The sequence below is a fragment of the Mixophyes fleayi genome, chromosome 1 (assembly GCF_038048845.1).
Source record: "Mixophyes fleayi isolate aMixFle1 chromosome 1, aMixFle1.hap1, whole genome shotgun sequence".
NCBI lineage: Eukaryota > Metazoa > Chordata > Amphibia > Anura > Limnodynastidae > Mixophyes > Mixophyes fleayi.
In genome coordinates, this window is record NC_134402.1 from 183,180,332 (window position 1) to 183,207,153 (window position 26,822).

The window sequence follows — 26,822 nt, forward strand, 5'->3', positions numbered from 1 at the left end:
AATGTAAGCAGACATGAGCTAAGCAGCTGTAGGTACACACAAGACATCGAGTGACCCCAGATTAGGAAATGTTATGAGAAATATGCTTTATGATATTTCAGAGATACAATACATTTTAGAAATCATTATTCCTACATAGGCATATGTAGGAACACAAAAAAATTTACAAGTAAAATATGAATACAAGTTTGCTGTGTCTGCCTTTGTTATAAAGGCAGAGTTCAAACTACAAAGAAATTAAACAGAAGGAAATTGCAAAATAGTTATAAGCTAAGAAATGCAAATAAACCAAAAGTGTAACACATACAGTACACACAAAAGCTATCAAGCAGTACCAGTAGTGGAACTGTGAACTCATTTTAATAGAACATAAAAGTGCAGAGCCACTGGATTTGTTTAAATAAGACTGACATGCATTTTTAGGGGGGAATTCAATTACCCCCCAGAAAAGCGCTGCGCTAAGTGTATTACTGTTAATACAGTCATGTTAACACAGGTTTTTGCTTGTGGCTCAGGGAGTCATAGCTGGTTTTGAAATTACTGTATTAATGGTAATTATGCACACTATTACCGTAATAGTGCGCAGGCACGTTACATTTTACAGTAACGCGGCTAACTGAATATCCCCCCAAAAAAGGAACAAACATGTAAACAGATCTGACACTAGGGGGTATATTTACTAAACTGCAGGTTGGAGAAAGTGGAGATGTTGCCTATAGCAACCAGATTCTAGCTATCATGTATTTAGTACATCCTACAAAATGACAGCTAGAATCACTGTGAGGATACCACCCTTAGCTGGGATGGAAGTTACCCTCTGTGGGATTCAACTCACTCGGGTAGACCAGGATATATCCAAAATAAGACTTTATTACGACAGCACAACACCACAAGACGTTCACAAGTTACAGGGTAAATGGTAGCATGTATCCTCCCGCAATATTACCACTACCATTTAGCAAAACAGTTATGGTGTCTCCTAGCCTGGGTTACTAGCTCACACCAACCCTGTCCTGGTAGGGTTCCCTCCAGCGGCACCACAATGCCTGGCCCAGAGTCCTTTTCACTGATCTCTTCTACACCAGGATCCTCCAAACTAGCATACCTCTCCTCGCCCTATCTTATTTTCTGTATCCACAGGAAGTAGGGTCAAATGTCTCAAACCTCCCCTTTACAGAAGGGGTCTCCCAGTCAACAATTTAGCTACTAGACATACTGTCCCTGTTATCTTGATTAGACAATAGAATGGCTTGACTCAATTAGCTGTTTTGGCTGGATACACTACACATGGGGTTACAATAGTACATCAAGGAATGACACTGCACGCTTACATGGAACAATAAGACTTTTGACATATTATATCAGCAGTATTACACAATATAAGTCTGTGATACCTTTTGATACAATTACATTTATATTGATACATTTCCCCATGCTATTTCAACCAATATATTACTGTGGAGGCACATTGCATATCATTAGAAGTTCTAACCTCATTACCTCTCAGGTTATCTGTTGACCTTGCTAATTAACATGGGCTGCCAACTAGTTAACTCAGACATTGTTCTGATTACAAACCAAATCTCAGCTGCCCCCCATAACAATGGACATTGGAGACAAATGGTAATTACATTAGCTAGCACAAGCAAAATGACTGCTGTTGGTCTGATATTTTCACACAGTATGGCAATATTCTTTATATTTATACTACATACAATATCGCAGGTAATAGTATGGGCAAAATGTACCTAATAACATGAAATAATAATACACATAACACACTGATGCTCTGGTGTATATACTTAGACTGGGCCAAGGATTAAAAAGTACATTAAACCGTGAGAAACGGGTGATGAATACAAAGTTCTCAGTCCAGTAGCACCCCGTTTCCTCACAATCACTTTTTCAAACCCGCAGTTTAGTAACTATGCCCCTAGAAATCATTGTTCCAATTGTTATTATACCCACTTTTACTTTTAAATTTGCAGCACTCCGTTGCTTTAGTGTTTTCTGGAACACTACCTGTTCAGTTTCTATGTGTTGCAACACATTTAAAGCACACAGATGCTAGTAAAGCACATATCAAGTGTGTTTACGTTTCGTATTACCATAAAATGGTATGGTATGGTCAACCATACTACTTGTCAAAGGCTAAGTAAAATTTTATCACCAATATGATGAAAATTCACCATATTAAATTAACTTGAAACAAAAAAAATAGTTTTCTTATTCAAAAACTGGCTTGAAATATTTGGATCCTATAAAGTTGTGTATGTTAGTTTAGGCTGTGATACAAATAAATGGTGACTAAAATATTCTAGTATAAATGTAGATGCATCCTATCTCTCCAGCAACCATCCCATCTAAAATCTACCTATATGGAATGGACTAATCTCGGTTGCCATACCAACTAAAACATGTGGCTGAAAGTTCCTCTATGTTCAGCCCTTGCACTAGAACCAGGTTGTAGATGCCTTCCCCCATCTCCAGTGCATCATAGCTGTATGTAACAGCTAAGTCCCAGGTACCAATTCAAATGGTTTCGACTTTTAGCGTTTATAGATACAGAGCTCAGAATTGTGCACTGTTCATATTATAGCTGTCATAGCTGCTCTTGCCATAAACTTGAGTACCATCACAGAAAGATTCTTAAAGGAGTGAAAGCTGTTCAGGCACTAATGATAGAGGTGAACAATGCTCACTTGTGTGTAAGCACTAAAAATACCGAGAACCACATATACTGTTGTATAAAAGTATTCAGTGGTAAACAGGCTGGCGACTTGATTTTTTTTTTTTTTGTGGGTGCTTGCAGGCCTAGTGTTTTGTTTTGTTTTAAAGGGGGCATGCAGCCTGATCTATTGAATTTGGCACGAGGGCTGGGTTTAATGCCTTTGTAGTGAAATGTGGGCAGATTTGTAATGCTTTTTGTGTGGCACACAGTCTGTCACCACAGGCTGGTGAATTATAACTGCCAATGTACATGGCTTTCCTCATCTACGAATTTTTGCATGGCACCCAAGTCTAGGCTCTAGCTTTCAACATTTGGATACAATAGGCCAGGTCTTCTAGAGCCTCTAGAATGGAATATTTGCACCTAACTCTCTGATTTCTGCCGATTTTAAACAGTTTCTCTGAAAGATTTTATAAGATCATTCAGAGATGCGACACATGCGCCGATATGCAACTGCGCATGCCCAGATTAGGAGAAAGACTACATATTCAAGCAAGCTCTTCTGCTGCTGGGGAGATGCCAGCGGAGCAGTTAAGCCAGCCCAGTGTATATGATTGCTCAAAGGGAGAGAAAAAGGCGCCAAAACAGGGAGTCAGAGTCTGTGAAAAAAAATCGAATAGAGAAGTGTGTGAAGACACAGGCACACAGTCAAGCAGAGGAAGGGACTAGAAGATAGTTTTAGTAGTGTAAGGAAACGGCTGTTGGGTCAACCACGTCTGATAGGAGCCTTGCTGAAAGCGACAGTTGGAGAACTGCGGGATAAGCACAGATTATTTATTGATTTATCTATTTGCTTGACTGAGACTTGTGCTACAGTAATGAGGGTTGGATGCCATATTCTTGAGAAATCTTGATATGCTATTTAACTTGTCCATTTTCTGTACATATTGCAAAGCTACCTTCTTTTGTAAAATATTTTTTCTATATAAAAGTTAAAACAATTAGTGATCCCCTCGCTTTAGAAATTATTGTGCCTTCTAAAGACCAGCTTGAAGCATCTCTATCTTATTTTCATGTTTGTGGTCATAGTTATAGTGGTGGGAAAAGGGTCCCCAAAGTCTCCCGATGGTGTTCGTGGTCCTGTAACCTCCCCAGAAGAAAAGCCACATGTCAAAATTTGGATGGCACTCTTCTGAATAAGAGAGGTGAGAGAAAGTGCTACACCCACATTGATTACATATACCAATTCCAAGAGGAGCCTGGAAAAGTGGTGTTATAGTGTTAATTATTGTGATTATGGATATTACATAATAGTCTGCCTTTCTGTAAACTATTCAAGAAATCAAATTCAGTATCTTACTTTCTTGGTACTATTTCTACATGGAAGGCCCATCACAACTCAACTAAATGTATCAAAAACAGGACAAGTAATCAATTTAATCGGAAAACCAGAAGACTCTGCTGACATAGCTGGACAAATCGGCGGGATGACTTAAAAGTGGCTAGCAACGAAGCTGTGGGAATGAAGGCCAACTGATGCACTTATACTGATTTAACCAGTACCCACTCATAGCCATTGCCGGCACTAAAGAGCAGCTGGTCAGCAACCTGCAGGTTGCATGGAGAGAGTTAACACTGTCTGAAAAGCTGATATCATTTTCAGCCCAATGGTAATGTTAAGTGCCAACAGTGGCTGGTTATATTGAATGAGGTGTCTGTGCACCAGTAATTTGAGTAGCCTGCAGCAGTATATAAAGGACACAGTGTGGATGTACACTCTATGCATGGGTGCTATACTGGCGATTTGGGAACACTAGCCTACTGTGGGTTAATAGTGCTGGTTTATAACACTATCTGGGGATAGTAGCTGGCTAGCAATGTATATTGTGCAGTTCATTTGGATTGTATAAAATATTATTCATACATTTTGCTGTTTGTATACTATGTCCTTACAGTCTTCTGGCTCCGAACCTTTGGCCCTGGATCTTTGCTTTTGAAGGAGTTTGTCATGACCGGTCTACGGGTTACTTTTGATTTCAATCTGTTTTGTCTTGAAAGCTCTGTTGCTAAAAGCTGCTTAGTTTTCCATCGGTCTATTGCCTCAAACTGCCACATTCTCTCCACAGCCACAAGCAAACCTCCTGTAACCATTACATTCACTCTCACTTAGACTTCTGTATTCTTTCTTATGTTTCATCACTCATGTTTCCATATTTTCCCAGACAGATTTTTCATTCACCTCACAGCTACCTATTTCTACACCATTCACTACCACTGTCCACTAACCCCATAAAACTTTCTCTGTGCTGTATACATTGTGTATCATCATAAAATAAACTTGTAAATACATACATAAATTTAGGAACACATATGGATGCCAGCAATATCTTTTAGAAATTTTCTGCCCAGAATGACAAAACACTGGGCCTGTACAAATATAAATGGAGGACAAGGCACTACAGTAATTCACCGTGACATCCGCTTGAACCTTACTGTTCGAGAATAATTGCTACATTAGTCACCTTATTAGCTAATCATCAGCTGGGAAAACAGACTGCACAAGAAAACAAGCAAAATAAAGCTTGAAAGTTAATATGACACATTTGTCTGCCTATCTTCTATATGCGGTAGACAACAGAGCACTGTCTTTTACAGCAGAGCTGTGCACGTTCTCCTGTATGTGGGTGCTGTCAGACCTACATAGTGGACCAAACAAGTAATAAACAGCTTTCTTTGATAATACTGAGAACCATATCACATTCAATTATCCAGAAAGACGCAAAATAAACACAGAGAGCACAGTGTTTAAATGAAGTTTGTGTGTGTGTGTGTATAAAGTGTGCAATTCATATTTAAGTACATACATCTCCACTATTAGCTATAGATAAGCAAATTTAAGGCCAGTTTTAGAGTTAATCTCAAAAATATGCTTGTGCATTTACATTATCTTAAGCTATGTGAAACTTTAAATCTAGCATATAACTACAGTCAAGTCGAGCAGAAGCAGCAGTCAAAGCGCTTGGCTTCTGGACATCAAAGCTGCAACCACGGTTTGCTATCAACCTTTTTGCCACTGAAAGCCTACCTGGTCAACAGTGATGTTCTCCAGTATCAGTAAGTAGATGACACCGGTAGTGATATTGAAATAAATAAGACATTATTGTATTATAAGCTTCAACCAGTTAACTATGTGCTCAAGTTAAGCTGAAACACAAAATAGAACCCTGGCATACACTACACCCATTACTTTACCATATAAGACTCATTGTTTAAGACATAACATAAAAACAAAAAAGCGCACTCTTTACCTTATCATTTTTCCTGTTGTGTTCTTCCTTAACAGGCTCTTGTTTCATCATGTTAAGATCTTCTTCACTGTGCCCCAGGCTCATGGAAAAGACTTCACCTATTTTTCCTTTCGACTGAGAGTCACTGTCTTCATTATTTTGGCTATCCAGTTCCTGTCTATGGTCATCTTCTCTCCTTGTTGAATGGACTTCATGACCAGACACACTTGCCTGGTCAGTAGTGTTAGCCAGTACTGATTTAATCTCCTGCGCTTCGGAGGCCTCGAAAACGATGCTTCTTAAATCTTTCAGACTCTTTGAAACACTTGCAAGAATATCTGCAGCTCTGTAAAATAACACATTCAGAATATTTTTAAAAGTGGCATCTTCCATCAAAAAATGTCTGAAATAAAGTTTTAGGACTTATCCCTTTATGCAAGTTTCCACACTCTCATTACCTTACTATAGATAGCGATTATTATAGCAGTAACTGGACTGTATATTCCTATTAGGTACAACTTTCCTATCTAATGTAAAATCTATTAAATCCAATTCCAATATTCATAGTCAAATGCTCAGCAAACTGGTAGACATATTTTCAACTGTGTCCAGTTTCTTCTCAAATGAACATACGTCTTAGAATACCTATATCATCTTGTAGTTTTCATTTATTTTTTTAAGAAAAGTACAATATAAAGTATACATCACCATAAAATAACTGACTGTTATAAGCAATAATGTTAAATCAAGTGAAAAAACTAAATATCGAAAGTGTATGTGACCAGCACTGCCTAGGAATAACAAAAGAACATAAAATATGTAGATTCTCTTGCAACTGTACCGCTGCAAACCTCCATTCTTTGTTCAGCTGATAACTCCCAATAGGAGTACCAATAGTGCCTGAAATAGAAAAAGACAGCTATCCTCTAAAATATCCGCAATATGATCATAGAATTTGGATACAGAGAAAGGTGCTGAACTTTTCAATATAATGCGATAATATGTGCCATTAAGCATTGTTTTCCATTAGAACACTCTAGAACATAGAAGTAATAGTGGTTAATCGGAAACTACATGTCCAAAAATTTTGAGAAAAACTGTGAGCACTGAAGTCCAACAGCTATTTTAAAGGACAGTCTTTCCTTCAGGTAAACCACACTGAGGGAATGATTGTCAATGTTGACCAGGGAAGTGCAAAAAAAACAAAACAGCGAACACTTTCAAAGGATTAAATACTATTATCTATTAAATACTATTATATACAATACTATTGAAATAATAGATCTAAAATATGTTCTTTGTATAATGTGTAACACTATATTGTGTATTTTACCTGTATTTCATAATTTTACCCAACTTTTTATATGCAGCTGAAAAGCCAACAATTCTTTCTTCATGTAACAAAAAAGAGGATTTTTACTCACCGTAAAATCAATTTCTCTTACTCCACTGGGGGACATTGCGATACATTGGGGGTATAGTAGTGGGTGTGGGAGTTCAGGCACTAAAAAACTTCTATGATTTTCACTCCCGTCCTCTACTATGCCCCTCCTCTCCTGGACACCTCAGTTTTGACTAACCAAGTGTACGCTAAGAAGCTGCCCTAAAGGGCAAAGAATAGAGGCATAAACATTCACATAAACTATTTACAGAGCAAGGGAGGGTGCGCAGTGTCCCCCAGTGGAGTAAGAGAAATTGATTTTACGGTGAGTAAAAATCCTCTTTTCTCTTTCCTACCACTGGGGGACACTGCGATACATTGGGGGACATACCAAAGCTGCCCCTAAAGGAGGGAACGCTCTGGAACGGCTGTGCGCAATACTTTTCGGCCAAAACTCGCATCTGACGATGCAAAAGCTTGCAATCTGTAGAATTTAGGAAAGGTATGAACAGATGACCAAGTGGCCGCTTTGCAAAGCTGTTCTGCCGAAGCACCATGATGCGCCGCTCAAGATGCACCAACCGCCCTGGTAGAGTGTGCCCTCAGCAAATGAGGAATTGGCCTAGATGCTCGGACATATGCCAGACTGATGGTGGAAGTAATCCACCGAGCAATAGCCTGTTTAGACGCTGGCCAACCGCTCTTTTTTGCACTATACAAGACAAAGAGATCCTTTGTCTTTGCGAACTGAGGCTGTACGGTCCACATAATACCGGAGAGCCCGAACTACATCCAGCAACTGCAAGTCATAATCCAAGGAATCAGAAGACATGGAAGGGGAAGGCGAACCGGGCTGGAACGCCAAAACTACGATCTCCTGATTTAAATAGAACCTAGAAACGACTTTCGGAACAAAGGAGGGTTTCGTGCGAAGCACCACCCTATCCTTGTGAAAAACCAGAAAAGAAGACGAGCAGCAAAGAGCTGCCAACTCCGACACTCTCCTAGCAGATGAGATGGCTAAGAGAAAAACTGTTTTCCAAGTGAGATGGTGCAATTCTGCCGTCTGCAGAAGTTCAAATGGTGGAAGACAAAGTGCCCTGAGAACCAAATTTAGGTCCCAGGGCTCAACCGGATGAGAAAACGGAGGCTGAATATGAAGAACCCCCGGCAGAAGTCTGGACCTCGCTGAGGGACACCAGCTTTCTCTGAAAATAGATAGAGAGCGCCGACACCTGAACTTTAAGCGATCCCAAACAGAGTCCTTTATCAAGGTTCACCTGCAAGAAGGCCAACAGCCTGGGCAGGCTAAACCTATGTATGTTTTCCAGACTCTGTGATAGATAGCCGAGGAAGATGACTTCCTAGCCTTGATCATCGTGTTAGCAACCCGTGACGAGAACCCCTTTGCCTTCAGGACTAAAGACTCAACCGCCACGCCGTCAAAGCTAGACGATTAAAATCGTGGCAAAGAAGGGGGCCCTGAACAAGGAGGTCTGGGCGCTTGGGTAGACGAAACGGCAGTCCTGTGGACATTTTTAGAGTGTCTGAGAACCACGCCCTGCGAGGCCAATGAGGGGCTACTAAGATGGCGGGAACCCGCTCTTTCTTTAGTTTCTTCAGAACCCGCGACAGCAAGGGAATTGGTGAAAACAGATACACGAGACTGAACCGCCATGGAATGGCCATGGCGTCAGATGCGTGAGCCAGAGGGTCGCGGGATTTGGCGCAGTACAGGGGAACCTGGTGATTCAGCCTTGAGATCGATCTCCGGCATTCCCCAGCATTGAACTGGGAGGGCAATGGTCTCCTTGCACAGAGACCATTCGCCTGGGTGAACCTTTTGTCTGCTGAGGAAATCGGCTTCCCAATTGTCTACGCCTGGGATGTATACTGCCGAAATCTGAGGCACATGGCGCTCCGCCCATAACATGATCCTGGCTGTCTCCTGCACGGCCCCTGCGCTGCGAATTCCCCCTTGATGGTTTATGTATGCCACGGCCGTGGCATTGTCTGATTGAATTTGAAGAGGTTTCCCTGCTAGGAACCTCTGAGCTTTCATCAAGGTCATGAGAACTGCCCTGAGCGCCAATACATTGATTGGAAGAGTAGTTTCCCGAGGAGAACAGAGTCCCTGAAACCTTAAAGATCCCCTGACCCCCCCCCCCCCCCCCAGCCTGACAGACTTGCATGTGTTGCAACTAAGGTCCAGAGGCCCGTCCAGATTTTGCGTGGTCAACCACGTCAGAGAAAGTCGAGTCGTTCTCGACAGGCGGATGATCCAACCACTTCCTAAGGATCTCTAGCTGGAGAGAGCGGGCATGGAACTGAGCAAACGGAACCGCCTCGTACACAGATACCATAGTCCCTATCAGCTTAATGCAGCTGAGCATGGATACATGAGGACGAACCAACAGATTCCTTGTTTTGCGCTGGAGGGCTTTGATCTTGTCCCGAGGCAAGAAGACTCTCTGCGACACTGTGTTGAACAGTAACCCCAGAAAGCGCATGTGCTGAGCTGGGATGAGGGAGGATTTTGGAACGTTTAGTATCCACCCATGGGCTTCAAAGAACTGCATGACGAGATAAGATTTCTGCCGACGGAGCTTTCAATAGAAGATCGTCTAGATAAGGGACTATAGTGATTCCCTTCTGTCTTAGAATACTCGCCATAGTGGCCATGATATTGGTGAATACCTGAGGAGCTGATGCAAGGCCAAAGGGGAGGGCCCTGTACTGAAAATGGGCCGGTCCCACAGCAAATCGAAGCAGGTGATGATGATGACTCCATATGCGGACATGGAGATACGTATCCTTTATGTCGATGGAAGTCAGGAATTCCCCCTGTTCCATGCCTGCGATAACCATTCTGAGGGACTCCATCTTGAACCGCTGGGCAATCACCAGTTTGTTTAAGGACTCGAGGTTCAATATAGGATGAAAAGATCCGTCCGGTTTCGGTACCAGGAAGAGTGTGGAGTAAAACCCCTGACCTCTTTCCTGCGTTGGAACGGGAACAACTACTCCCGACCCCTGAAGCTTTATTACCGCCTTCAGAAGCGCTTGATGTCTGAGGGGGCATGCAGGTACCGGAGACTACAAGAACCTCGGTGGGGGAGGTTGGTGTAGGTCTATAATGTATCCTCTTGACACGACCCTCCCACGTCCAAGCGTATGCCGTGGCTGTCCACCACTGCCGCTTGAAGCGAAGCAGCCGTGCCCCCACCCTGGATACCTGAGTGGGGGCGGGAAAGTCATGCAAAGGGCTTTTCGCTAGGGCGTTTCCTTCTGGAAACGACCCTGTCTCTGCTACTCCCTCCTCTAGGGGCAGGCGGCTGGCCCCTGCGAGTATCACTCTGGGCTCGGGAGAAGGAGCGAAAGGAGCGAAACCGAGCCTGACGAGGTCTACGGGATCCCATGGGGAGAACATTACTTTTCCACCCCCGTGGCAGCTTCAATTACCTTCTCCAGCTCTGCTCCAAACAGAGTGACTCCATCAAAAGGCAAAACCTCCAGAGACCTTTAGGACGCAGCGTCCGAGGTCCACGAACGTAACCATAGTGCCGGCATGTCTGTCGGCGGGGAGAGATGGATCCGACATCTCCCATGCGCGACTTAATAAAATGTGCCCCGCTAATGATTTACCGCTTTAGGCACCTAAAGCCCTAATGGCTGCAAAAAATACTAAACTACTTCTTCAAGCTCGTGTCTAGGGGATTGAACTGCCGGCAAGAAGGCGCAAGGAAGGGCATCAGCCACTTCTTACCTTACGCGGGGATCAGAGCGAAGGAAGTCCAGAACAGTTCATCCCCTCTGGGTCTTGGGATCGATCTAAACTGGGTATAGGCAGGAGCCTATACCCCAATGACCTGACTCCTAAGACACTAAAAAAAAAAACAGAGGTGTCCAGGAGAGGAGGGGCATAGTAGAGCAGGGGAGTGAAAATCATAGAAGTTTTTTAGTGCCTGAACTCCCACACCCACTACTATACCCCCAATGTATCACAGCGTCCCCCAGTGGTAGGAAAGAGAAAAGCGGAATTTTATACTTGCATAAAAATCCGTTTCTCATAGTCCATTGGGGAACACTGGTGACATTGGGGTATAGAGTAGAGACAGGGAGAGCTGGCACTTTAAAGGTAACTAAGCCCTAGCTCCTCCCTCTCTATACCCCACTTTCTGTTTAGCTTTATTCTATGTCTAACAAGCCCATAGAAACCAGAGATAGACAGAAGACAGAAAAGAGAAAAAAAAACAACATTCTCTTAAAAACAAAACAACATGTCAAAACAGAAGAGCAAACCAGAACATTAAAGGTGGGCGCCCAGAGTCTCACAATGGACTAAGAGAAAAGGAATTTAACTGAAGTACAAAAAACCTATTTTCTCTATCCTCCTTTTGGGGACACTGAGGACATCCCAAAGACGCATTACGGGAGGGAACGCTCATAAGAAATGGCCCGAAACACCTTTCTTTCAAAACCCAGAAGGCACCCAGAAAGCACTCAAAGATCTTGGAGAGCAATAGAAGATGAAGAGCCAGTGTGTCCTAAATCTGCACCTTCATTGACCGGTTGTTGAAGTACCACTGAAAGGGTTGCCTATGCTGCTTAGGTAGAAGAAGAACCCGCAGGCAGCGCTGTAGTCTCTGCTTTACAAGTGAGTAGATGCACTGGGGTGTCCATCGACTGTGCCAGCGATACAGCCCACACCGGTTCTAGTATGCAGCTCTTCTCCTCTGTAATTCAGCCGTCTCTCTCTTAGCCCCCAAATGCGTGCCATTTCTATTATATAAGGGCACAATCGGGTCTTGCATTTACCTACACCTGTAGCCACCTGTCACATCTTCAATGTCCATGCTGTCAGCACCAAGACAGCTCGTACACAGCCTGCCTGCTTCTATTTGTATGTATAATATATATATATATATATATATATATATATATATATATATATATCTATACACATACACACACATATTATCTAATATATAAGCCTAGCGGCGTGTGTTAGTCTGTGTGTGGGGAAAAAAAACAACAAGCTGCAGCGCCACCTGCTGGGCGGAGTTATACACTGACCTACTAAATTCTTAGAATTATCCAATATATAAAAGTAAAAGCCTAGCGGTGTGTGTGTGTGTGTGTGTGTGTGTGTGTGTGTAAAAAACTATTTTCTCAGAAAGGGCTCATCCAATTGACCTTAAATTTGGTATACTGACATTATTTGACAAAAAAATTAGAATAGTGAAGTCAGTTAACTTCCATCATCCCCCCTTACCCCCGTGGGAGGGGTAGTAAAGGCTAAATTTACGAGTTGAGGGGTCAAACTCATTTTCGTGAGGTAATTTTACCTCATGAACACACATTAAAAAGGGCGCTTGCGTCGGGAAGTAACGATCTTCCCCTGAGGAGGCCTGGGCTAGGCCCAAATGCATGACAAGAACCTTTTTAAGACCTTAAGTATCTTGATTTGACTAGAATGCATGAGTATCATGCACGGGTTAACTTGTGTATATATATATATATATATATACACACACACACACACAACACAACAAAACAGTGCGCACAGCAAAAAGTATTCACAAGAAAGTTCACTATCGTGCCAGTTCGTGGTAGATATTAATTCCACAAGAAATCCAACACCAGCAGATTTTTCTTCTGCGCGTCTTTCCCTCTTATCACCCGATCTCCACGGGGTAATAACAGATCCTAAAACAAACAGGGGCGCTTCCATGGTGTGTTATCCAAGTTAAAAGATTTATTTAAAGGAATAAAATTGCACGTACCAGATAATCAAAGGTTTCAGGCATAGGTTACAGTATAGCTCACTTCTAGTCTGCATACACGGACATCATAATCGAAGCGGTTATAACACATTAGCAATCCAAAAACTCCTCTACGCATTTCATCTCAAGGACTTCGTCAGGAGGTGTGGTTCTAAAGTATTAGACTCACCTATTTCTAGGATAATCTTAATTGACATGACAGGTGGACGGAACAAACATTTGTCCACCAGTTAACTAAACATATGCACATATCAGTTTTAAAGGATACAAAATCCATACTGTTCACATTACATAAATACAGTGCAGAATCATAACAATTATAAACAGACATGATGATAAAAATACACACAATATATATAAAATGTATAAAAACAGCATAACATAAACTGTTGTAAGTTTAAACTTTTATAAAAAGGGTGTAACTTCACAACCTTCATTTAACCCCCACGGAGCAAATGTGTTCAGAGTATAGATCCAATAAGTTTCTCTCTGAGCTAATTTTAAAAGGCGATCACCTCCTCTTACATTCACCTCAATATGTTCTATTGCCTTAAATCGGACAGTATCAGGATTAGCATTATGACAAGCAAGAAAATGTCTTGGGGCACTATGATTTTCAATCTTATGTTTGATGTTACGTAAATGTTCAAACACCCTTATTTTAACAGCTCTCTTATAAAAGTATGTCGGTGTACCAGGCCCTGCGCGGCCAATCTGGCGCCACTAGAAGAACTGGAACACCTTCTCTCTTCACCTTTTTCAGAACTCCTGGAAACATGACCACCAGAGGAAAAAGATACACTAAGCGGTACGTCCAAGGGACAGACATGGCATCTACCGCAACTGCTCTGGGATCTCTTGCGCGAGAGCAGTAGAGAGGAACCTTGTGTGATTCAACCGCAATGCCAGTATGTCGACATCCGGCTGACCCCAACATTTCACTAACAGTTGAAAAACCTCTGGATGGAGGGACCATTCTCCCAGATGCAGAGTTTGCCCGCTTAAGAAATCTCCTTCCCAATTTTCTATTCCGGGAATAAAGATGGTCATGAGCGCTGTAACATGAGCCTCGGCCCACTGAAAATTCTTGTGAGTCTCCTGCATAGCTAAGGGACTCTTGGTGCCGCCGTGATTGTTGAGATATGTCACTGCTGTGACATTGTCTGACAGAATCTTCACTGGCTTTCCCTCCAGCAAGGGTAGCGCACTTGTCAGAGCATGAAACACTGCTCTCAGTTCTAAGACATTTATAGGAAGCTTGGATTCATTCTGAGTCCAAAGCCCCTGAAACCGAGCGTGAAGACAGACAGCCCCCCAACCTTGAAGGCTAGCATCTGTTGTTATCAGAATCCAATTCCAAATTGAGAACAATCGTCCCCTGGTGAGATTCTGCTTGCGTAACCACCAGATCAGCGACTGACGCTTCTGTGGAGACAGGCAAAAAAGCGGATTCTCCAGATTATGATGGGATTTGTTCCATTGCAACAGAAGTTCCAACTGGAACTTCCGTGCATGAAACTGAGCGAACTGAATCGTCTCGATTGACGATACCATCTTGCCTAGAAGTCTCATGGCAAAATGAACCGAAGGTCTCCTTGCCACCAACAGGGATTTCACCATCTTCTGGAAGACTATAATCTTGTCCTGAGGAAAGAACGCCCGTCGCAGTCCGGTGTCGAATAAAAGACCCAGAAACACCATCCACTGAGATGGGATCGACTTGGATTTCTTGAGGTTGATAATCCAACCGTGAGACTCCAGAGTCTGGATTACTACTTGAACATGCGACTGAAGCCTCTCTGAAGAATCTGCCTTCTACAGAAGATCGTCCAGGTAAGGAATGATTGTAATTCCCCAGGACCTTAGCAGAGCAGCCATGACCGCCATGATCTTGGTGAAGATACGTGGGGCTGTGGCCAGACCAAAAGGAAGAGCCTGAAACTGGAAGTGCTCTGATCGACCTGCGAACCTCAGAAGCGACTGATGAACCTTCCAAATAAACTCTCTTTGTTCCATGCCGGGAATGACCGAGCGTAACTACTCCATTTTGAAGCTGGGCACTCTGATGTGGGTGTTCAAATCTTTCAGATTGAGAATTGGTCTGAAAGACCCATCTGGTTTTGGTACAAGAAAAGGTTGGAATAAAATCCCGAACCTTTTTGAGAATGAGAAACCGGAACAATCACTCCGGACGAAAGGAGAGAGTGAATCACTTATTTTAACTCCAGTCTTTTCCTTGGACAACCCGGAAGCCCTGTGGCAAAGAACCGTCTGGGAGGAAGTCCGATCAGCTCAATCTTATAACCCTGGTTCACCACCCCCCGAATCCAGACATCGGTGCTCGACTGAAACCATGAAACCACCTATCTCTGAACAAAAGGAGCCCGTCTCCTACCACTGACGACAGTGGAGGAGCAAAATGCCCGTCATGCGGACTGTTTGTCTGCCGGCTTTGCTGCAGGACGTCGAGCAGACCAGGCCTGACGTCTTCGCTGCAAACCACCTCTAGGGTCGGATGACTGACCTCTAGAAGATTGGCCTGAGGAATACTGTCCTCGAAATCTTCCTGCGGAACGAAAGGCCCGAAGTCTGGACAGCCTCTGCTTGGAAACATTGACAGGAAGGAAAGTGCTCTTACCCCCTGTCGCTTTACTAATAATGGAGTCAAGCTGCGATCCAAACAAAACACCTCCAGAAAAAGAAATGGACTCAAGAGCCTTTTTTTACTCTACATCCGCCTCCCAGGACTTGAGCCAGAGAGTACGACGAGCTGAGACTGCATAGGCAGAAATATGTGCCCCAATCAGCCCCGCATCCATAGCAGGTTCACCTAACTAATCTGTTGCCTTCTGAAATTGCTTCACTAACAGAAGCAGTTCACAAGACGGGTTGCCTGCTAACAAACCTTCAGACAGCTGCTCTGACCAGCATTCTACCGCTTTGTTAACCCACGCTGATGCTAAAGCATGCCTCAAAGAGGCCACAAAAAAGGACTTAAGGACAGTCTCAACCTTCCGGTCTGTACCATCCTTAAGAGTAGCCTGGTTAGGAAGCAGAATCGTAGTTACCTTGGCTAACCTTGCCACAGCCGCATACACCCGTGGATGCGTCTTCCATTTTGCGAGAACTTCAGGGGGAAAGGGATAACACGACTGCAGTCGTCGAGATACCTGAAACTTCTTCTCTGGGGAAGCCCAAGATTCTGCCAACAAATATTCCAATTGAGAAGAGGCCGGGAAGAAAAAGGTTTCTTCTTGCGCCTTACAAAAAGAGAAGCCTCAGAATCGTCAGGAACTTCTCTCTCAGAAATATCAAGTACCTGACGCACAGCCTGAATTAATTCCTCCACACTCTGACAATCAGCATGACCCTCCTCCACCACCGAAGGAGCATCTATGTCAGAATCCAATGGTAACTCACCCTCTTCCTGAGAACCACAGTCAGAATCTGACTCATTTTCCTGAAGAGGTGCCGCCGCTCTCTTACGCTTACATGAAGAAGACGGTGCAGCTGAATTCATCATCCTCTCTAAAGAGGAGGAAACCGCGACCAAACCCTGTACCGAGGATGCAAGACCCTGTACCCAGGCTGGTTCTACAGACTCTACCGGGGCAGAAACAGTCAAAACCTGAGTTTGCGAACTAGAACCCATGTCATTCTAACTAGAGGAAGCTGAATCTGAAGATGGAGCAGCCTGAGACCGTACCATCTGAGCAAGTTCAGCCACCGTATTAAAGAGAGACCGAGCCAAGGCAGATTCCTCTGTAAGTGAACAAGCAACTGCTGTTTCACACTGTGTTCTCTCTGTGGGCCGACAGGTTATGCACAGAGCCTGCACGCCTGACTGCCCAGACGGTAACTTAGCGTGACAGACAGCACAGGTGAAACTCAGCATAGATGTAACACCAGCCCTACCACGCATGGATTTTTCCCTCTGACATGTTAACAGATGGCACATAACACACACAACTCAGTATAATAAAACACAATACAGATAACAAGCAGCACAAAAAACTTGCACAGAAAGTGAGCCTGTATTACAGCCAATAAGCTCCCAAGTGTAAAAAACAACCTTTTAAAACACATCCACCCCCAACCCTTTACCTTACAGGACACAGGACAGAAAAGGAGAGAAGCTGGAACTAAAAAATGGCTGTCTACTCTGGTGTCTGCACACGAGGAGTGAGAGACCACTATGGAGGAAGTGCATACGAGGAAACCACTCCCCCCCAGGACTGGATTGGCTATCGTCTGAATCCGACAACCTCCTCACCCAATCCAGAGCCTAGCAGAGCTCACTAAGTTAGTGACCCTTGCCTGACCCTGTTCCCTGAGCAAAAAATAGATACTTTCTTTAAAAACAAAATGATTGCTCTTAGTAAAAAGCAGCCAGCTCAGGGAACCACTGCGATTTCTACCCCATCTATGCCGAGAGAGGGTTTCACTTACCTGCTGCCAACCCTTCAGACGCAGTGTGTGCTGTAGCTTCTGTTATCCGCACATGGAGGACGGACACAGCCTGCGGCGACTGTGCCCGGCTCCAAGGAGGGCTCAAAAACTTTGGAAGAGGGAACAGGCAGAAAGAGGCACCTTCCCGGGACCACCGCTCCCCCCACGCAGACAGCGCACAGCCATCCATGTTGTGCGCTAGACCAAAAGGCATCCCCCACTATCCATCAACCTTCCCCGCCAGCAGCACCCACGGGAGAGTTGTACAGCCAGTAGAGAGAAAGGGGAAGCATGCCTACCCCGACACCTGTCATAACAGCCGGCAGCGGGACCTCTGACTGACAGCCGGCTACGCGGCTCAGAGAGCCGCCGGCTATCAGACCCACTGAGACACAAGTCTCCGATAATACAGAAAATAAAAAGTAGAAAATAAACCAAAATTGGCTGCTAAGCAGCCCAGTGCACAGCCCGTTCGCCGGGCACTTAAAACTAGACTGGGCTCTTACAGGAGGTGAGGTATAGAGGGGGAGGAGCCAGGGCTTAGTTTAAACTTAAAGTGCCAATTCGCCTGTCCCTACTCTATACCCCAATGCTCCCAGTGTCCCTCAAGGATGTTAGAGAAGTGTGTGTGTGTGTGTGTGTGTGTGTGTGTGTGTGTACACTGTGGAGCAGGCTATGATATTAGTCTATCTAAAAACAGGTAATATAAGGATAAAAGGGAAAAAAACCTTACTAATCTACATTAGTCAGAAGAAAGTAAGTGCAACTCTACTTAAATTACGCTTGCTTTTTAACAGGATACAGCCATACAACATTTTCTTTAGAATGGGTTATATTATATTAAGTAAAGTGTAATAATAGAGAGGTTACCTTTCTGCTTTACTGAAGTGCTCAAAGTTACTAGGGACCTTGTCCATCAGATGAAGAAACGCTAGTGACAGAGTATTTAACTTATCCTTCACCGAAAAGAAGCTAGCACTCGCCCCTGTGAAACATATAGGGATCAAATTAAAACACGTGCCCACAGAAATGTGTTTTGCAGCATCATTTGCATTGCTATATTGTCATTTAATATTTACATTTGCGGACTGTAAAAGGAATCTTCTTTTGCTCATCCATGCTCATTAACTTCTGGTAAACTAAAAGTCCGGCCTGCAATGCAAGAAAAGAAAGTTTTTCTCAAGACTTGAAATAATTCTAACAATCACATGCACTTTCAATAAAAATGTATGTTTTAAATTTTAAAATCCAACAACTTAGAATATTGCATGTTTCAGATCTGTGGTGTAGCCTATTTTTTAATACTTAGAGTGTTAGCTAACAATATATTAAAGAAAACTTTTCACATTTTAGGAAATACTTGTTTTACATAGTGCCTAGTACACTAAATAACCATACAAAAAAAAAAATCACTAAGCTATATGAACCTCCTTTTGTGATACCAGCTTATGAAAATGTGTGCCCTGCATGCAAACACAGAGTATGTGTGCGGGTTTCTCCTGCATTCAGCAAGATGTTTACTTAGACTGGGTACACACTACAGGTTTTTCACCATCATCGTGCCAAACACAATAAAAGACTGTTCAGTCCAATATCGCATTAGTGTGTACACTCCCAAAATCATGCATTATCGTACCAATGGACATTATCGTTTGATTTGATTTTACAATCTGACTAAAAATCAACAATGGAACAAAGTCAGCCAAATGTGGAAGTGTATATGCACTCATGACCAGCAGTGTAGACAGATCTCTATAGAGTGTGCAGAGTCACAATCTTTTGAGCAGATTGTTATGAGATATGAAGAGCACAGATCTGAAAGGAAATCGCGTAGGTGTGTAGAAAATGAATCAGCATGCTCATCAAGACATTTAGTCATTGGTAAAATCGCTACAGATATCTGGTTGTGGGAAATTTTCTGGAGTGTGTACCCAGCTTTTATTGCAGACGAATCATGGAAGACTAATGAAAGCTGGCCAGAATAAGTATACTGTAGAATGCGGGTGAACTCTTACTGTGTTCCCACATTTTTTATACTCTTCTATTTCTATACTTCTCCAAATTGGAGGCAGCACAGAAAGAAAACTTAATTGCACATTTACATAATGCAAAGGACACTATGTAAAACATGTGCTATCTAAAATGTATAACACTGCTCTCTTTCTGCATATTAAGAGTGCAGCCATTCCATTTACTTGATAATAGCCTATTTATTATGGAAAACTCCTAAACTTATTAAATAGATTCTTGGTTGGCAAATGGCAGCTCTAAAAAGAGCAAAACATGTGGATAGAGTAGCACAATACAGGAAATTGATCTATGGAGCAATGTGCAAATTTATGCAGAATAGTTTCCAAAATAAAATATTATACACTCAAGAACTGACAGTGTAACGTCTCCTCTTTGATCTGCTTCCTAAACATTCTGATATAGTAGGACAGTGGTTCCCAAACTTTTGCAGTTCGCGGCACCCTTAGAGTCTCCAAATGTTTTCAAGGCACCCCTCCAATGTAATTATTGAGCAGTCCTGTTTTAGAAGTAGTTGGGTCAAAAAATTGTAATAAGTATTTAGGTCAGGACAGAAATACTTATTTAGTTGTATGCAAAAATGCCCCCTCTGCATCCAGACACACTGCCCCCTCTGCATCCCTGCTGTCACTCTCCTCTGCCCCTGCTGTCACTCTCCTCTGCCCCTGCTGTCACTCTCCTCTGCCCCTGCTGTCACCCTCCTCTGCCCCTGCTGTCACCCTCCTCTGCCCCGCTGTCACCCTCCTCTGCCTCTCCTCTGTCCAGCTGTCACCCTCCTCTGCCCCGCTGTCACGATCCCTCCAACTTCTCTGCCGCGGGCCAGCCATATTAAAAAAAAAAGAAGAAAGAACACAGTAACTTGCCAATCCGCCGGGCACCAGCAGCCTCCTCTCTCCCGCAGCAGCGGTCACTGAATATCGACGTCAGTGACAGCTGCTGCAGGAGGAGTCTACTGGGTCCCGGCGCCCGGCGGATTGGTAAGTTACTGTGTTCTTTCTTCTTTTTTTTTTTTTTAAATGGCTGGCCCGCAGCACCCCAGTGACAGAGCCGCGGCACCCCTGGGAGCCGCGGCGCACAGTTTGGGAACCGCCATAGTAGGAAAATGACAGCACAATAATAAAGTCTATACACCAGGTTAATCAGTGCTTGGATATTAAGTTCTTTACACCAAGTTCACTAGATTGCTATAGGTAAACCTACAAATTTGGCTGTGTGAACATTTTTTTCTCGTTTTCTGATGTCATAATGTGATCCGATGCATCTGTGCAAAGTTAATGTGCGCCTTCTTGTAGAAACAAGGGCCATCTGCGTGGTCCCTGAAAAATATCATGTTGGCCACTGATAAAATCCTAGACAGTCTTAGGCAAAAGCACGCAAATGGGACACTTCAGCTATGGCATCAATAACATCCAAAACATTGTACATAAGAACTTCCCAACAACTTTGGCTATTTACCAGCTAAAAACACCTTTCACACACTGGAGAGCAGTATTAACATAAATGGCAAACTAATAATAAAATCAGAGTTAAAGCCTAAAATACCCAGCACTCTGTCTTCCCTGCATACCATGAGGCAGTCTGCAATAGCTAATAACACTTCAAAATATCAATGGAGAAAACAGCAGCTCGGACTGCAGCTGATAAAATTAACTCTATAAACTACAAGAGTAATTACAGCAGATGTGAAAAAGACACCGATGCCAGAACTGGCCAAACAATTTTCAAGGTTTACATAAAACAGAACTAAAGAGATTTATCAGTGTGGGCAGAAGAATTCATAAATGCCATTCAGGATGATTCTCTATAAGAAGACCATTGGATCAGAGAAGTACAGAAATGCGCTAGGTCATTAACAAAGAAAACAGATGGCTTTGTAGACAGAAAGAGAGAAAACAACATTATGATTGTGGGGCTCCAAAAAGCCAGTTAAGCTGGAGGCACAAGGAGAACTTTGTTCGCTAAGTAAATACCAGAGCAACTGCAATTCCTTTGCACGTACTGCTGCAGTGAGTGAAAGAAGCCCACAATATAGAAACCCAGTGTAAGAACACGACATCAAGACCTATCATGGTAAAATGAACTTCTCAGACAAAGTCTCCAGAAATAGGAGGGTTAATGGTCTTCATTGTAATGGAAATAATCAAAACAAAAGATTCCTTACTACCAGGTTGAGGATCAAAGGTTAGGACCATATCAAAGACTTCAATTTAGAAAACAGTGCATGTGACTCGCTCCTAGTTATTTTATTCTGTGGGTGAAATTTCCATTTTAAATCTATTTTTAAATATTAACTCCTAGGGGTAAATGTATGAAAGCCCGATTTCTGCAAGTCGCCGGAAATCGGCGACTTTGCAGCTAAAATTTAAAGGGGCAATGACTTGTAAAGGGCAAGTTTGCCTTTACAAGCCATCGCCACTTTAAATTTTAGCTGCAAAGTCGCCGATTTCCAGCAACTTGCAAAAATCGGACTTTCATACATTTACCCCATAGTATACAAAGCTAGTCATCATCATTAACATTTATTTATACAGCGCCAGCAAATTCTGCACTTGAACAAACACAGGAATAAACAATATTGGGTAATACAGACAGAGAGATAAGAGTCACGCTAGTATTTGACACTATATATGAACTGGTATCATTCTTCTGTCATTTAAGTGTTGATAGTGGACATAACGTCCTCTCAATGAAAAGGATTATATGCTCTTAGAAAAAGGAGGTCACTAAAAAAAAGTATCACTTAATATTCTGAAGGCTGGTTAATGTGGTCATGTACCTTATCTTTTGCAGAGTTTAAGAGTGGATCATGGCCAAACTTGTCTGATTTTATAAGAGATATGCGTAATTTACATTTGAGCATACTCCTATTGTAATCATAGAGACTACACATGGCAATTTATCAGTGATTTCATGGAACTTCCCTTTTGCAAAAGAATTTAGTATATTAAAACACCTTAAAGATATAGGAGCAGAAATTGTTCTGATTCAGTAACCTCATTTAAACAAATGTGATTAACATAAACAGAGAAGATCCAAGATAAGGGAGTTTTATTATACTAATTCTGGAAATACAAATACTAAAATAAAATGCTTCTTTTATAAGCATGATTATATATTTTTTTTATTCCTCTATCCAGACTTTCAACCATACTATCCATTTTGAATACAGTCACTAGACTAATTTTCACAAAAACATTCTTCTACTGCTGCTTTGAGGTCCCTACATTGGTTTCCTGTACTTCATCCTCATCACCATTTATTTATATAGTGCCACTGATACCACAGCGCTGTACAGATAACTTATTCACATCAGTCCCTGCCCCATTGAAGCTTGCATTCTAAATTCCCTAGCATCCTTGAAAAAGACTCTGAAAAAATCCTTGAAAAAGACTCTTTACAGAGTTGAAACGTATCAGATGTTCGTTCTATCCATTACCTGTGACCTTTCCACTGCACATGACGTTTTGGAAGAATTTGATCATTCCGGATGTACCACTTACCTTCATTACTGCCTATATCTGCGGATCTTTTAGTACGGGTATTTTATCCTAATCTTTTAAGGATTGCACTTGATTTGTGTTAGAAGTGCATGTCATTTGTTTTTAATAAAAGGTAATGCACCAAAGATATATATTTTGTCTTTTCCATGTTCTGTGAAAGCTGTTTACTGCGGAGGAAGTACTTCTCATTGTGAGATCTTGTGATGTGCCTATTACCAGTTATATTCCCGTAAGTATACATCTATTAGGGGGCATAGTCTCCATATCAATTCAGGCATTTTTTTCTCCACACAGGTGATGGATATGGATTGAACCCTCTGTTCTCCTGATTGGTTGATTAATCTATGCACATCTGTTTACCTATATGGACTATACTATGTATTGTATTTTTTTGAGTTTGCTTAGATTATTTACTTGATGGTCCATATATCTCCATTCAAGAACCTCCAAGCCATTCAAGTGGACTCATGTGAGCGCTTGTAACGTATGATTTGTACCTTTTGTGTATTTTGCATGGATATTGTGGAATTCCTATATACACGACAGGCAACACACAATAGAGAGCGCCACCTTTATCCATTCTTATAGAATTCTAATATATGGCACTTAACCACAGGTATCAAACTCCTATTTTTCTATAAATTGTAAGCTTCAGAGCAGGGCTCTCTACCACTTTGTCCCTTTACTAATACCCAGTCTTGTTTTATTAGTGTATTTTTGTAAAGATCTGCAGAGTATGCTAGCGCTAGATTAATAAATGTTAATAATAAGAAGAAACTGGTAAAAAAATTAATTCCAATGCAGCAAAAAATAAGAGAAATAAATAAATGGGGACCATAACAAATATTATAAGTTCACTAGATATTACTTTTTACAAGTTAAATCCTTTAACAAAATACCTTATATATGAAATATATATGACATATGAAAATGGTTCCATTGCTAAAAAAAACATGCAAGACCTTCCAAATTCTAGTTCTGAACACATTTATTTGTAAGGTAGGGAACACATGAATAGTACTGAAACAACTATAAGTAACAAAAATGGGGTTAGACTTTCTGTCCTTAACATTAGATTATATAATACTGCCTTGTCTTGGTTGTTATATAGTGCTGACAATGACAATGTAAGATTGGATTAAATGTTCATCTAAATTCTCTAAGTATGAAATTGCTTCTATCATGGCTAAGCCTTATGCAAGCAATTGTATTCACTATCCAAAGCATAACATACAGAAATTATAGAAGAATAAATGATGGGTGGGGGAGAGGAAACTATTAGGGTAAATTATTCCTTTTTAAGAGGAGAGGAAAGGAAACTATTAGGGTAATAATTCCTTTCTAAAATTTTGCAAAGGTTGTTAAAAATTGTTGGCTTTCAAGAAGTGTAAATACTGTGGCATGCTTTTTAAAATGTACCAATAATGACTTGGTTGACAGTGTTCTCTCCATACTTTACCCTGCCGCCCGCAACTCACTGTGACTAGCTGGGATAAATCTATATCAGCAGTGCATTGCACTTTCAAACGCGTCACAGTACCGGCTGCTGGGCGATAGGGGATGCTTGCAGGGACAAGTGCCTTTTCACAGGGGTCACAGATTTTAGCCACGCCACAGGGGGGAGGGGGTGTCAAAGCTAGGGGGAGAGCACCTGTATAAAAGGAAGGGCGCACTTGTCAGCTGTTCCCTTGCTGGTGAACTGTGAAGACAGTGTCTGTTACTTGGGGGGCCTTCTGTGTATAGCCAGCATTTGTGCAGTATCTGGGGACTTAAAAAAATAATTGGTGTTCAAGCAGCATTTGTGCAGTATCTGGTTACTGTAAGGAGATATATCTGTGCTCGGCCAGCTGCTACCCAAAATGAGTAAGAAATGAATCCAGAAAACAACAATTTTAAGTTTCTTTAGGAAAAATGAAAGTATGAACACAACAACAGAGCCAGAGATTTCCCACAAGGACATTGCAGAAGAGGCTGGTCCATCATATGAATCACAGTCTTTTTCAAATGAAAAATTTTCTCTAAACATCACATATCGAGAATAAACAGTGCCTCGTTTAAAACATTTCAGTGGTTGTTGGTAAAAGATAATGGAATAATGTATTCCACGTCTATAAATTTTGAAGAGACCGGCCACAAACAAGGAAGTGACTTGGGTGACTATTCCGTGTAAAAGACTTTGAAAAGAAAGTTTAATTGACCACGAGCAAAGTAAATTACACACTGATTCGTGTTCAAATACACTTCAAAAAACGTGTTTTTGAAGAAATTGTGTTAGGGGAAATTGAACGATCAATTTCAGTTTTGAGTAACTTGCAGAGAGATACTTTTATGGGAGCTTTAAGAACAATGTATTGGTTGGCAAAAACCAAACTACCACATATTACATTATATGGAAATTTGCTTGAGCACTGCAACATTATGGGTTGCACATACTTAAAGCATCTTGATATTGGAAAGTTTGCAAATTACACTTCAGAAAGATTAATGCAAGAATTCCTTGACATCTTAGCTTCACAAATAAGATGTGAATTACTTAAACATTTGCATTCAGCAGATTACATCAATGTTCTGTGTGATGAAACAACAGACATCTCAGTTTTGAAGCAGCTTATTATATATGGGAAATACATTTGGCAACTTAAAGAGATTACTGTTAGTTTTATATCAACATGTCGTATCATTGATGGTAAAGCAAACTATAACAAAATAATGAAAAAAAAATGCCAATATTAAAAAAATCTAAATTGGTGGGTCTAGGCTCTGATGGAGTAGCTGTCATGATTGGGAAGCACAAAGGAGTAGCAAAACTATTAAAAGATGAAACCAGCGGAGTAATGGTCAACTGTCATTGTATAAACCACCGCCTGGCTCTTGCTAGTACCCAAGCAGCTGCTGGGGTAACTTATTTAGTAAAATTTAACAATCTCTTAAGACAACTGTTGTTCTTTTTACAAAATTTCCCAGTTAGAATGGCTGGTTTAACGGAAATCCAGAATATACTGAACAGTCCTCAGATTAAACTTCAAATAGCTAGTGACACTAAGTGGCTGTCTCTTGACTTTGCTGTAGAGTCTTTAAGAGAATACTTGGCGAGTGTCATTACTGCACTGGAATGCCACTGAACAAAATGACATCATAGCTGAAGGTTTAAGCAAATATATGAGAACATACAATTTCAACAATTCACTTATGATGCTTTCAGATGTTCTGGTTCATTTGTTTAAAGTTTATCAAAGGGAAGATATCAATTTAACAGAAATAGACCCATTTTAGATTCTACAAAACTATGCATTATGTAACTTAAACACACACCTGCTACTCATTTTAAAAATTTACAAGTACATCTTGCTTGTGAAATGGTCAGACCTTCACATAAACTGTTCTGATGCTACGACTTTTAAGTAGAGATGGGCGGTCTCGGTTTCCCGAAAACTGAGCCCATCCGAACTTAGGGGATCAAAGTACCGAGCCGACGCGGCTCAGTACTTTCGCACTTTTTCGAATTCCAAAACAAGGCAAAAAGTCATTGTGAGATCGTCGGATCTCGGGAGTTTTGGAATCTATAAATAACGAGTTGCTACTTGTCATTGCTGAAATACAAATATACAAGTCCTTGCAGGCTGTTTTTCTGAATTTGCAGGCAAATTCAGAAGTGTTATATAAGTAAAAGACAAAGAGGAGTGCTCTATTGCTTAGAGTCATTCCTGAAATACAAATAGG

The 26,822-nt window shown here is 41.8% G+C and overlaps 1 protein-coding gene across 2 annotated transcripts in view; it reads right to left on the reverse strand.

Moving 5' to 3' along the window:
• Window positions 1-26,822, reverse strand: part of WRN (WRN RecQ like helicase) — a 163,136-nt gene that overhangs the window by 113,448 nt on the left and 22,866 nt on the right. For both annotated transcript variants that reach the window (XM_075204601.1, XM_075204600.1), the window contains exons 7-9: window positions 18,654-18,726; window positions 18,445-18,559; window positions 5,980-6,304 (exon numbers count right to left, since the gene is read on the reverse strand). In XM_075204601.1, coding sequence (XP_075060702.1) covers window positions 5,980-6,304; window positions 18,445-18,559; window positions 18,654-18,726 — 513 coding nt within the window. The remainder of the gene's footprint in view (window positions 1-5,979; window positions 6,305-18,444; window positions 18,560-18,653; window positions 18,727-26,822) is intronic.